We start from the raw sequence: 14,740 nt of genomic DNA, 5'->3' as shown, positions 1-14,740 counted from the left end.
ATTGTTGACAGAACTATGACACAAATCTCTAGTTCTAGAAGCAGACAATTAGAAAGAAAAACTGAAGGAATCATTTCAGTGTTATTAAACAGTCTTGCAAATATTATTACTTCATCTATTGCACATCTTGTATCTACAATCTATTATCTATCTGACAAAAAGCTTATTAGATTTTAATATCATAATTGCTGGAAGCAAAAATATTATTTTATACAGCTCAAAACTTACTAGATATTTATTTATTTTATTTTATTTTATTTTATTTTATTTTATTTTATTTTATTTTATTTTATTTTATTTTATTTTATTTTATTTTATTTTATTTTATTTTATTTTATTTTATTTTATTTTATTTTATTTTATTTTATTTTATTTTATTTTATTTCTATACTGCCCTTCTCCTGCGGGACTCAGGGCAGTGTACAGCCAAGATAAAACATTGGATATAAAATTTAAAAACAATTTAAAAAACAATTAAATAATTTCGGCCCAAGATTTAAAAACAACCCAATTAAAACCGATATCTTTGGTGTATTTACCAATTGCCTATAATTAACAATCACAGTTTAAAATGGATGTCTTCCTATGCTACATGCAGTGCAAATAGAAGGTCTTCTTTTAGTGACCCTGCTCAAGATTACTTTTGCCTAGCCTTGAACTAAAGAATGCTGTGAATTAAAGAATGCTGTGATAGGCATTTGGATCAGGCCTATTTCTAAATAGAAACAATCTAGCATGTTGCTTGACTACTTATTATTTTTCCAAGGTTTTACAGGAGAAATATTTAATTTAATTTAATTTAATCAGAATAGACCTGGGAGGGATCTTGTAGAACTTCTAGTCCAACCTCCTGCTCAAGCAGGAAACCTTATACCACTTCAGAGAAGTGGCTGTCCAATCTCTTCTTAAAGCCCTCCATGATGAAGTATCCATAATTTCCACTGGTTAATTGTTCTCACTGTTAGGAAGTTTCTCCTTAATTCCAGGTTGTTTCTCTCCTTGATTACTTTCCACCCATTGTTTCTTCTCTTGCCTTCTGGTACTTTGGAAAATAGGTTGAATCCCCTATTTTTCTGGCAACTCCTCAAATATTGGAATATCACTCTAATCCTTCTTTTCTCTAAACTAGCCATACCCAATTCCTAGAATTGTTTTCATGTTTTAGTCTTCAGGCGCTTAATTATCTTAGTTGCTCTTCTCTGCCCTTTTTCCAAAGTCTCAATATCTTTTTTTAATGGGATGACTAAAACTGGATACAGTATTCCAGGTGTGGTATTACTAAGGTTTTATGTGTCAGAAGCTATAATTTATAAATATGAAAAGGATTTTATTTAAGCCTTTGCCTAAAAAAAACATAACCACAAGCCAACTGTCTACTTCATAGTGACACTTTTTAAGCAAAAATTGGGATCAAGCACTTTCTCTCCCTCTCTCTCAGCCCATCTTTTCTAATTGGAGATAGGGGCAGGAAAGGGAAAAATGAAAGAGGAATTGCCTTTGGGTACTGAACAAATATCATCAATCAATATCATCAGCAACATAGTAAAAAAAACCAAGCAAACGTGAAATTAAAACAATAAAGGACATAATGGTTAGGAAAACTGTACTATAGGAAGCTTTAAAATGATTACAGATAAAAAAAAAATACTTAAGCCACATAACACCTTAATAAGGGAAAGTCTGAAGGAAACAGATCTAAAAAAGAAAAGCAGCAGTCCTAAAATGCAAATGAAAACATTTCTACCTTTAAAACAGCAAAGGAACCTTATTTCATTACTCACAGAAATATTTCAGTTCACTACATCAAAACTATCCATTTCATAAACTGGTGCTTAACACCTTGAACAATGAATAAAGAAGGTCCTTGATAATAAATATTTCTCACAGGTACAAGTGTGCCAAGTCATATTGATTTAAGGGTTAAAACTAGAACCTTGAATTAGATCTAGCTACCTATTGGTTGCCAATATATGGCAATGTTACAAATGCTGTAACAGTACTGAACCCAATCCTTCTTAAAAGCATTTTGAACCAACTGCAGTTTCTGAGATGTTTTCAAGAGCAGCCTGATGTAGAACATGCTGTAATAGGCTTCCTGTTCGTGACCTCCTCCTGCTGCTCAACCAGGAGTCAACAGATCTGCTCCTTCAAGGAAAATGTGACCCCATTCAGAATGAATTTTGCAATAACATTTTTAGCCCACATTTTTTTAAGCAAAAGCAGATTAGAAAGAAAGAAAAAATAAGAAAGCCAGGTCTGAGAAAAAAAACTGTTTATTTCTTATAAATTAGACTATTCCTATAAATAGTGTCAGGTTAATAGAGCAGAACATATAATGGAATAACCAATATGGGGGGGGGGTTATACTCATGTAATGATATTTTCTTGTTAAAGTTAGTAAATGAGAACTGATTTTTTTGAAGGTTACAATTTCATTTCTTCCTAACTCTAACTTGCAACAGTTAAGACAGAACACTGTAAACAGGAGATACACAAAGAAACAATACATATTGTTTTTAAGAGGTTTTTTCCGGGTCAACTTGCAAGTGATAAATTCATTCAGATTAGTCTTTATCATTAGTTAGTTTAACAGCAGTCAACTAACTGCATATTGAAGATGCCATAATGATCTGGCCTTAATTTGTATCCAATTTTAAGGTTTATGGAAACACGTGAAAACAGCATTGCCTTATCCAGTAAATTCCAATTGCTAACAAAAGTTCAGCATATCTAAGAGATAGAAATTCTTATACAATGGGATCTCTTTTCTGCTGCAGGGGCAGTTCTGAGACTATGTTTGTGAGAACATTGTCAGATAAAAGAGTTATTGCAGGTAGCTTCTGTTCATTCTGTTGCACTGGGTACTGACACCTTTGATTTTCTTAAAAGCTTCTACTATGGGTGCTTCTGTACATACTTGAGCAATGATGCAAAGAACACATCATGAAACTTTCCTTGCTGACAAAAGTAAAATCAATGCAGCCCACAAGTGATGTTGTCTTCCATGTCACTGAAATGAAAATTGACCAGATGTGTAGCATCTTGGTGTCATGTACCCTGGAGAATCACACCTTTCATGACAACATGTACTCGCTGACTTCAATAATCCTTCCATATTATTTTGAATTATTTTAGCTACTTGTCTGAGAAAAGAGATGCTAAACAATTTTTTCTTGAGAATATGACAGTAACTAGCACTATATGTTGTTTTACAAAACAAACAATAAATGCTGCTTTCATATATAAAAAATTATCCAGCTTGCTAAATTAGCACAGGATCCCACCAGTATAGTTTTATTGGATTTGAAAATGGGTCCCAGAGGATTAAAGTAGAAGATGCATTCCTTTATGTCACCCAATTTTTTAAAAAATTGGACATCATAAATATTCATCTTAAGTCCACTATTACAAATGTCAAACATGTCTTGCATATTTTAAAAGGACCACAAGAAGTAGGAATCAGGTAAAAGAAAGAAGGTTCAGGTAAAGAATTGCCTAGTTGTAAAATCAGATAAAACACAATTTGTCCCAACCTCGTTTTCCTGAATTGCAGAATGTTCACTGAGGGTTTTGCAAGATATTCTTCCAATGTGAACATTCTGGATTCTATTACCAAATTTGTTTGAAAAACAATGTAATTAATTGAAAGCAATTCACATGGAATCTGTAGCCTGTATATGTAGCATTATCTCTAGAATAAATGTGGCTCTTTAATAAACTCAAGAAGTCAGGCAGCTAATGCTTTTCAAGTCAGGCAGCTAATGCTTTTCAAGACACTTAAGTTTTTTTCTTTTTTTTTCTTTTTTCTTTTTTTTTGCCCCTCTCCTACCATTCAGTTTCAGTTTAGGGCTACACACAATTTCTACATATAGTTCACTGGTGAAAAATCTGGTCATTTTAGCTTATTGCCTCTATAATTTAATCACTTGTGTAAATCCAATCCTATCCTCCTGACACTTGTTCATTTTATTTTTTTGCTTCTATTGATTCCAGGGATTAAAAGAGATGTTAAGACTTTTCCTGCATTCGATTTCATAAATAACATTTTTTAAAGAGCATTTTAAGAATATCTATACTTTTCCAAACATATTATGCAAGTCTGGTACTCAGTGATGCTGCCAGGTTTGAAGGATTACAGGGAAGTTGTCTTCCATCTTCCTCACATCACCAGTGTTATTGTATTTCCTTACTTTGTTTTCTTCTCCTTCTTGACATATTCCGATTACTAATTCCCACAAAAGATCAAATCCTTTTGATTGCCTGTCTGATTAGATAAAGAACATTTTGAAGCTCAGGTACATCCAAAATACATAGAGCTTCCTTCCATAATTTGTTTTCTTCTCCTTGTATTCCAGTCCTTTTTTCATGAAGAAATTGATGGTGGTAATAGTTTGAGAAACCAGAGAGTTTCACAGGTATCTATTGACTTTTTGTTATGAAAGTTGTTAAAATGTTAAAACCCACTAACATGGTGGATTTCTGTTCAATTAAATAGCCCACCTTCATTAACAAAACAAAAAAAAAACTGCAGTACAATCACGTTCTATATTAAGCCTACCAATTAGTGTTTTTGAAGTCTCCTCAATGTTATTATAGTTGTTTTTAAGAAGTTAAGTGAAACTATGACATGGTTTTTGCCGTAGATAAGGGCAAAAGTAATTGTTCAAATCTCTTTTGTGGGAAGGGGAAGGTGAAAAGCAAAAAAGGCACGGACTCATTTATTCAAAAATACTTAACATTTAATTTGGTGAGTAATTTCCATTACAAAATATTTCAAGTAGGCCCTTGAACTAGGAAACATCTGAATCAGCAACTGAAAACACTTGAATGACATTCTGAAACACCATGAAAAGCAACCAAGCACTTCACCATACAGTGAAAGAAGCTGAAAACCTAATTCAGATTGAGAACATAGCTGAAAAAAAAAAAAACTTCAAAAAATAAATAAATAAATAAGCCAAAACAGTCTGCTTGATGGCACATGATATGGTGTTCTGGAGAGCTGGAGAAAAGTTGTTCACAGAGAAATATTTTTTTACTTCCAATAAACTAATAAATTGGATGGGCTCACATGAGAACATTTTGGCAGATATATTCAAAGGAATGTCATTATAACACTTGTTGTAAAACCATAGGAATCCTTATGGCCAATAAAGTATTAGTAAATAACTTGAAAAACATGTTATTCCATCTAGATTGGACATCCAATGCAAATCACTTATGATGGCAGTCATGAAAGTGAAAAGAATATTTCTTTGTTTTATAAAGAAATTTTTCTTGGGATTCAGGACAGTTCACAAATCACACACAGGAAGGTTATTTTTTTTTTTTAATAGAAGCACCAATGAAAGTAACACCAATATTAAGGACTAACATAGCCAAGGTAATAATGGAAAGTATCAGCATAAAGAAACATAACTAAAGTATCTAGGAATGACTATTTAAACTATCACATTTGTCTACCTTTTGGAGATGACTTTGCCAGCCTGCTAGAGTCAACTGTATTGTTAAAGAAATCTATTATTTTGGATTTATTTCAGCACATCTTTATCTTTTCTCTGCCTTTGTTCCATGGTGGCATATATTAAAAGACAATGCATCTAGTTTCATTGTGAAACCATTGAACAATACTGCTCAGAAATTTGTGAGGCTTATTTGATATAAACAAAATTAGTTTAAAATGTTCTGATGAAAGTACAGATGCAGTTGAGATGCAGACTTTTGTCCTAAAGCATGGTGCCTTGCAGCCTAATTAATGGATCAGATTCTTGATATGAACCATTATATGATACAATACACTGTTCTATTTAAATATCATAAATATAACCATACCAGAGCTTGCCATGAACATTTTAATTATCTCTAAAAAACTCTCTGACTTCATCATATCATATGGCAAAGCAATTTGGCAAGGTACTTGCTAGCATTCAAGACATGATTTTAAAGGAGTAAAGAAGTTTATTGAGAAATAAACTAGTCCAAGTAAAAACAGATGTACACTTTCGTCATCGCAACTCATACCAGTAGAATAACTGTTCATGTCCTAGTATTTTATTAGTATGTAGATAGATTTGTATGACTTGAAAAAAGCTACCAAAGATACTCCTGTTTTAAAAAGAGCTCTCTATCAAATTCTGCCACCCCCATCCTCTCCACATCCAAAAATCAACAAGATATCACAGGGTTGCTGGGACTAAGTTGGGGGGGTTGTATGCATTTGCAGGGGGTGGGGTGGGACCTGCGGGGGGGGTTCAGTTTTTGGTTCCAGGCTTCAGGGAGGCCTGCTAACACCAAACTGGGGGTTGTACACGCATGCGCGAGGGGTGGGGGACTGTGGAGGGTCACATGCGCATGCGTGGGGGTGGGTGGGACCTGCAGGGGGGGTACTGCATTATGCGTGTCAGCACACACGGGCTATCGTACGCACATACGCTTTCAGCACCCAAGGAAAAAAAGGTTCGCCATCACTACCCTATCTGATTCAGTTGTCTCAGCTACAAATTTTCAGTTTCAGTCACAAATTGACTTCCATGGTCCTTACTTCATACTTAAGTAGTCAGTAGAGGTGGCGTGCATAAGTGCAGTAATGTGCCTATCGTCCCTGTCATTGTATTTTTATCTCTTATTCTTGTTCTCATTTTTGTTTGGCAAATTCCAATAAATAAAAAAAATAAAAAAATAATCTTTCTTAAAGCTGAAATTTATAAATTGGAAAAGAACTGAAGGTTTTAAACACTGGATTGCCCTAATTGTCCACATATGGGAAATACAGATAAAAACACTTTTCAACTACAGGATTTTATTTAACAGCTCTCAAGTACTTGCCTTAAATTAGGATAACCCACTATGTTAAGTCAATGTTATTCTTAAATTGCACTGTTAAAGCTCATAAACTGTCCCAAATATTACCTTATTTGCATCTTTAATAGAAACAAGAACCTGCAATGATGTAAGGCAATCTTCATATCTACCTTTTCCGCATCCCAGACACTCATTTGTACTCATTGTTCTTACATATGGTTTTTATTCTATATTTCCATATTATTATTTGAAACAACTTCAAAATTTATCTTAATGAGAAGACATAGAGAAGATAAAAAATCAACATTGTCGGTGAACTCTTTTAAATATATTTTCGTCTTACATTGTTTAACTGAATAGAGTAATTGTATTTATTAAGAGTTTTTTTATCCAGCCTTTATTATTTTATAAGTAAGTCAAGATACATACACGTGAGGTAAATTAGGCTGGGAGTGTGACTGGCCCAAGCTCACCCAACTGACTTTCCTGCCTAAGGAAGAACTAGAACTCACAGTCTAATGGCTTAACCGCTAGACCAACCTGGCTGCCCTGTTGCCAGGAGAGTCACTGGAGTGGACCATGGCGAATTGGGATACTGCTACTCCCTAGTCATTCCTCTTCATGAAGTGCTTGCCGTGGTCAACCCTATGCATCTATGTAACACTCAATACCCTTGCCATGTTGAACAGTGTTCTTAGTGTGACAAAATATAGTTACTGACTGCAAAACCATCACTTGCAAGGGCACATGTGACCCACAGGCTTCACATTGGTGATTTCTATTCCAGATTATGATTCATTTGAAATAAACCATTAAGCTGAATCCAGCAAATTCAGTATTTTTTGTTTGTTTGTTTCATTTTGTCCTTTTGTTTAAAATGTTAATTTTTTTAGAAAAGTGAACAGTTCAACAATTTAAATATTAGAGCCATACACACTTCAAAAACAATGTAACATACTTTAGATCTCAAAATAATGCAAGAGTATTCTATTCTATTCTATTCTATTCTATTCTATTCTATTCTATTCTATACTATTCTATTCTATTCTATTCTATTCTATTCTATTCTATTCTATTCTATTCTATTCTATTTCTCATACTATTACTATTACACAGCCTTTCTGTTTTTCAAATTTCAATCTAGTGTTATAAAAGGTCCAGCTGCTTTAGGAGTTCCGTTAACTGCTAATATTATTCTGTCATGCTTGTGGATACTTGGAAAAAAACGGGGCTGCTTTAATAAACAGCAGCAAAATGTTTAACTTGCACTTACAAGCCACAAACCTAATAAAAAGAATCAGTAAGTTTTTCAAATAAGCCAAGTTTAAAAGCACTAATTTACAGACTGAATTCCTTACATAATACAGCATCTACACACAACCCAACAAACTTTACGCATAATCATGGACTGCACAGGAGATACAATCCAGAGGAAATTTTATTATTGGTATATAGCAATTTTGTTTTATCTCTGGATTGTTTTCTACATTTCTAAAAACACAAAACATTTTAATGTTTGACAGTATATTCTTCCTATAGGAAAATAGATGATGCCTTCTGCTGCATCTTGGCAGTAAGTTAGTTAGGGAACAAATGGTAGAAAGGACTAACTAGGAATCCCAGGCAGAATGGAGAACTATTGTTGCTGCTTTGCAGAATTTCTTCATGAAGTTATTATTTGGCTAAGGTTGAGGGATGGTGTTATGATTTGTAGATCTTTGCTCCTAATAGCAATAGCACTTAGACTTATCACTCCATAGTACTTTATAGCGCTTTCTGAGTGGTTCTGAGTGTTGGGAGCAATATCAGCATATTGCCCCAACAATTTGAGTCCTTATTTTATTGTCCTCAGAAGATTGGAAAGCCCCGTCGAGGTTGACCTCCAGGCTGTGGGCAAAATTAGCCTGAATAACTGCATTCTAACCACTGCCCCATCAGGGCTCCTATAAAATAGATTGTACACAATTATCACACATAAATATCTGTACTAAATTCTAGAGAAATAAAAGGGAAAAATAAAGTGAACAGCTCTTATGTAATAGTAAATACTGTGAGGGAGAAGCCAAATGGAAGTTAATACCTAAATGCTACTTAATCATATCATATCACACTTACCCCTTCTCATGAGTAACTTCTTCGAAAATGTGCTGGCCAGATTTAAGTACCCCACTGGCCAGATACGGCCCTAGGGCTTTTGAGTTTTGACACCCTTGATCTAAAATTCAACACAAGAAACCCTAATGATGGTGTACTAATGATGTACTGATGATGTCATGGGGGACAGATTGTATATCTGTGTAATATACTCATCTGCAACAAAGGCTTCATGTAAACGTATACATGCACTTCTAGGTTTTCATATGTGAACAGGGCTATTAGGTTTAGAATATGGTTGTGAGGGTATTACTATAATTTGCTCCCATCACTGCATTTTTGCAAGTCATATTGTTTACTTGTTTCTGTGCACAGTTCAAAGGAATTGTGATTTTTTTATAATGGTTGGATCCATTAGAGGTGCCTCTTTCTATGCCACTCTGAACGTGCTTGTTAAGAACACTTCTATGACCTATGATGGAATTTCATCAGTTATGACAAGAAACAGGATCTTTTTAGAATCACAGTCAGCATTATTATATGCTGTTAGTTAGTTAGTTAAAAAGTGATAATACAAGTTCACTTTTTTGTTATAAAAGAATCTTGTTAAAAAAGAAAAAAAATAGATTATATATAAGATGATTTTATTTTATTTTTATCAGAAAAACAGTATCTTCTTCCTTTAATATTAGTAGATGAGAGGATATTTTAGGTACAATATCCATTTAAAAACCCACAAGGTTGTAATTTTCTATGGCTACAGAAAGACTAATTTCCCCTTTTCTTGCCAAAGCTGGATTTTGGTATACTCTGGAAGGAATGACTGGAGAAGAATGGGAGAATACAGCAAGAGTATATCAGTGTCACTCAAGGCAGGAAGATTATCTTAGGTAAAAGGAGCATACAAATAAGCAAGCACTTATATTGGGTGGCAATGACATAGAAAGATGTTGGAAGTAGAAGATAACTTTAGTGAAAACAGGAAAGGCATTATTTCATTCTGCAGAAGAGAAGAGAAGACACTAGTAAAGCACTCCTGTATTGTACCAAGAAAATCAGATGGAAAGGCAGGTTGAAATGATTAATGATATAATGATATAGCCCCCCAGGTAAGATGACACTAAGCATCTACTGAAGAAGAGCTGAAATAGTTTTGGAACACTAATGGTGCTTATGATGTGGCTACATCAAAGCCTTTAAGATGTCTAGTTGGTAGTGATGCCCTGAAAAGAAAACCCAGAGCTACAAAAACAAAATTATAATGTAAGTATGGAATATTGTGGACTGGAATTGGACGCTTTCAGTCAAAAGATTATATTAATACCAAAACATAAAAAACAAAAAAGGAAACAGTACTGCTTTCTTTTTCAGGAAGGATTTAGCTATAATGGGCAGAAAAAAATAACTGAGGAAAAGAAGGAAGAGCTTTAAGTATGACAATGGTCAGATAAAAGAAATCTGAATCCAGGGCAGAAATGTAATTTGAGAAAAGTGTCTCAGACATGACCACCTTGGTTTTCATGAAGAAGAAAGGAAGGAGGGAGGGAGAAACACTTTCATGCTAGCAAGACTGTTACAAACCTTATAATAAAAGTAGTATTGGGTTGCATGTCTTTGATTTCCATGTTTGTCTACCTTGGAAGGCTGAGAGTAGCAAAGACAATACTTGGGTACAATGTAGTCAATGACTAAATAATAGCAATTACACGGCTTAACCAAATCAATGGTCAATCATTAAGAATAAAAGGTTGATAGGCTTTATGATTAAATTTTATCTGAAATTGACAGAACACACAGGGGGGAGTTGCTGCTTATGGTTGAAGATTGGAATGCCAAAACTGGAAATATGTAAAACACAGTTGGACTGTATGGCCTAGGAAAGAGATAAGAAGCAAGAGAATGCATGTTTCTTCCAATCCAGTGATGTTCTCATTGCTAATGTAGTGTTCAAACTACCAAATCACTAGATGGAATACACAGAAATGAAATTGACTACATACATTATTGGTATAAAGAGGTACAGAAGCTATATATAGTTTCCATGATAGTTCTACAGAGAAATTATTGAGTCTGTCACCTGCACCTCTATAACTGTCTGGTTTGGCTTTGCAACCAAACAAGACAGATACAGACTTCAACGGATAATTAAAAAAAACAATTGCTACCAACCTGCCTTCAAGTGAGGTATACTGCATGAGTCAAAAAAAGGGCTGTGAAAATATCTAGACCCCTCACATCCTAGACATAAACTGTTTCAACTTCTACCCTCAAAACGACGTTATAAGGCATTGCACACCAGAACTAGACACAAGTTTTTCCCTCCATGCCATCACTCTGCTAAACTACTAATTCCCACAACAGTTAAACTATTTAATAAGGCTGTATTACTATTATTCTTCTCATCTTTCTTATTACCTATCTTCTTTTCTACTTATGACTATAACTTTGTTGCTTGTATCTTTACGATTTATATTGTTTTATTTAGTTTCCAAGTATGATTTATGTTGATTGCTTATTTAGTATCCTATGATTATCACTAACTGTTGTATCTTATGACTTATGATGTATTTTTATGCCCATGATCATGATTTATCACTTATAGCTGTATGTACACTGAGAGCTTATGCACCAAAGATAAATTCCTTGTGTGTCCAATCACGCTTGGCCAATAAAGAATTCTATATGATCCTGAACAAATACCCACTGATTTTAAGTACGACCTCAATTGAGTCCAAAATTTTTGTTCTAAGCAAGACAGTTAAGTGAATTTTGCCCCATTTTATGACATTTCTTTCCACAGTTGTTAAATGAATCACTGCAGTTGTTAAGTTAGTAATACGGTTAAGTGAATCTGGGTTCCCCATTGACTTTGCTTTTCAGAAGGTCGCAAAAGAGAATCACACAATGCCGGAACATTGCGACTGTCATAAATATGAATCAGTGGCCAAGCATCTGAATTTTGATCACATGGCCATGGTGCCATGTAACTGTGAAAAAAGGACATGTCACTTTTTTCAGTCCTGTTGTAACTTTGAATGGTCACTAAATGAAATGTTGTAAATCAAGGATTACCTGTAGTTATTTTCGTCTATACTTACAAATATCATAATCATGCAGGCAGTGTGTTTTTTTTCTGTGACACTCTATAGAAGGGAAAATCATGGAGAAAATAACAATACTCAGATCAAATGATTAGGTATAAATGATCATTTCAGACATGTTATAGGAAGATCCAGTTTCCTTAAGAAGACCATAATGCTGACAATGGTAAAACAGACTATCAGCAGCAAGATACAGACTCAATTACTGCACAATGAAACTGGTGCACTGTTGAAAGAACTTGAAGGGCCGAGCTAGGGACAGATCATCCTAGAGATGGTCCATTTATGTAGTCACTAAGAGTCAAAATCAACTTGACCTATCACTTTATACTAAGTTTGGTTCTCCACAGAATATAACTACGTTTTTAAAACTACTTTATAGTAGTTTAAATATATTGAACCTTTATAGTTTAAATTTTGACTCTTAGTGAACTTTCAGTCCTTTAAAAGATTCCTGTAAACACGTTCTCAGCTCCACTACAGGTTGACACAAATTAATCTCTGGAATACATTGACTACATTATGGTGTATGTTTGTTATCCCTATTACAGTTATTCCCTTTGTTTCTTTTAGGTAACTATATATACTGTTTTCTAATTTATATTGTTATGAGCTGCTTATAGATGCTTCACATGGGCACATAAATCTTTTAAATAAATTCCCCTCCAGAACTGGCTAAATTTATGTCTGCCCTAATCAGCTGTTTCTGGATGAGTCTGGTTTGCCCCAAAACTGCATCAAGAATTACGTTTCCCCTACAGTTACTTTTGATTTACTTTTATCCACACATGACCGACCAATAAAACAGACAAGACAATTGTGCATAACTTCTGTCTAAGGCGACCAGCCGATAGCTCCTTCCTCATATTTAAAGCATTTCAGTGTCGGGGTGCGGGGGGGGGAGCGCAGTCTGAGCAACCAGTTACCCCTTCCTTTCAATCCTACCCAGGTATCAAAAACTACACTCCCCCGAAGGATAGCGTTAAGTTCTGGACAAGCCGGCCGGCCACCAGTGTAAAGAAAAGGCGGCCAACTGTTCCTTCGGCTCTCGCTCGCTCCGAGCAGCCCGCCGGCCTCGCAGCTTTCAACCCAGGAAGAAAAGGGCCGAGCCGGGCTCTACGCGCCAACGAGGGTGGAGCTCCGAGCGCAGCGCATGAGTGTTCGTCTTTTGCAGTGGCGCGAAGCCGCGGAGTCGGGGCAGGGGTTTCTTTGGGCTGCCCGGTTTCACCAAACCCTCCGCTTCCACTCGGCGGTGGCCGGAGCCGGGAAGCGCCCCCTTAAGCAAGGAAATTCTTCCCTGCCCCAGCCGCTCTGCTGCAGCTTGCAGGGGGTCACCTCCGTCCACCGGGGAGGTTATGAAGCTCACTAAAGCCCAGTACGAAGAGGTGGTTCAGTTCCTGGCTCAGGTACCGCCTACCAGGCAGAGCCTGAGAAAACTGAAGGCAAAATTCCCCAGGTAAGTCTTCCCCGGGCAGCCTCCGTCTCCCACACCCCGTCCTCCCCCCACCTCTTCCCGCCGCCTGGCTCTTCCAAGGCAAATTCCGCCCCTTTTTTTTTTACGCGAAGGAAGTGAAGAAGTCAGCTGTCGGAAGTAAACTGTTAACAAGTGGCGGCCCGAGGCCGCGGGGAATCCTTTTTTTTGTAACGGGAGGGGAGGCAGCTCAGCTGGCTTTGCGGCGTGATTAAAAGAGTCGCTCCCGAAAATAATCTATTAGAAATATTTTTATGTAAAGAGACAAAGAGGAAAAATTATATAGGGGGAGGGATGGGTTCAGGTTTATATATTAGTGTTATTAGTTATGAGTATGTAATAGGGAAGTCTGGGGGGGGAGGGTTAGGGAGGGTTAGGGTGGATGGGAAGTTTGGGGAGGGAGGTGGGGGGGTGAAAAAAGGGGTGAAAATGTAATTGTAAAACTTTTGCAATAAAAAAAAAAAAAAAAAAAAAAAGAGTCGCTCCCGTGTAGTGTGATTTCGCTTCGCTGCGGCAGCTTTTGCGCTGGATTTTTAAAAAGGGAGCGGGATATTAGAGGAACAGGAAAAAGAAATGTGACTCTGGCTTGCTTGCCAGGGAGCTCAAAATGAAAGTTACCCATGAGTAAGATGTAAAATGCGGTGTGTCCTCTCTGGTATGGCCACCCCTAATGTAAATAAGCTGCTAGTTCTCAGTGAATTATATCTATTCTTCATTTCAGTCTGACGTGGGGTTGTCACATACCAACTGTCATGTGAACCAAGTTCCAATAGCCATACTTTTAAGATTTGTTGTAAATACCTTAATTCTTCTTAAAAATGAAGATAGTGGGGAAGTATTTAGATACAGGGAGTCCTTAACTTGTGTCCACAATTGAGGCCAACGTTTCTGTTGGTTAAACAAGACACTTGTTAAGTGAGTTTTGCCCCATTTTAAGACTTGTCTCTTGGCACAGAGATTAAGTGAATCACTTTAGTTGTTAATAATATGGTTGCTAAGTGAATCTGGCTTCACTGATTGACTGCTTGTCAGAAGGTCGCAAACCTCAGGAGACTGCAGCTGTCACAAATACATGCCAGTTCCTAAGCATCCAAATTTTGATCACGTGATCATGGGGATGCTGCAATGATCATGTGTGAAAAACAGTCATAAGTCACTTTTTTCAGTTCTGTTGTAACTTCGAATGGTCACTAAATGAATGGTTGTAAGTCGAGGACTACCTGTATTATCCAAGTGCTTGCACTTTATAATTTACACTCCCTTCTGCCAAGGG

At 36.1% G+C, this 14,740-nt stretch overlaps 1 protein-coding gene across 1 annotated transcript in view; it reads left to right on the top strand.

Moving 5' to 3' along the window:
• Positions 1-13,216: 13,216 nt before the first annotated feature.
• The window catches only part of CDIN1 (CDAN1 interacting nuclease 1), a 134,244-nt gene continuing 132,720 nt past the window's right edge, over positions 13,217-14,740 (top strand). Inside the window, exon 1 of the mRNA XM_070940235.1 lies at positions 13,217-13,452. Coding sequence (XP_070796336.1) covers positions 13,352-13,452 — 101 coding nt within the window. The 5' untranslated portion in view covers positions 13,217-13,351. The remainder of the gene's footprint in view (positions 13,453-14,740) is intronic.

The sequence above is a fragment of the Pituophis catenifer genome, unplaced genomic scaffold (genome assembly GCF_029215685.1).
Source record: "Pituophis catenifer annectens isolate HBS135680 unplaced genomic scaffold, rPitCat1.0.hap2 SCAF_1, whole genome shotgun sequence".
NCBI lineage: Eukaryota > Metazoa > Chordata > Lepidosauria > Squamata > Colubridae > Pituophis > Pituophis catenifer.
Note: the sequence above shows the minus strand (reverse complement) of the source record. Positions and strands in the feature narration are given on the sequence as shown.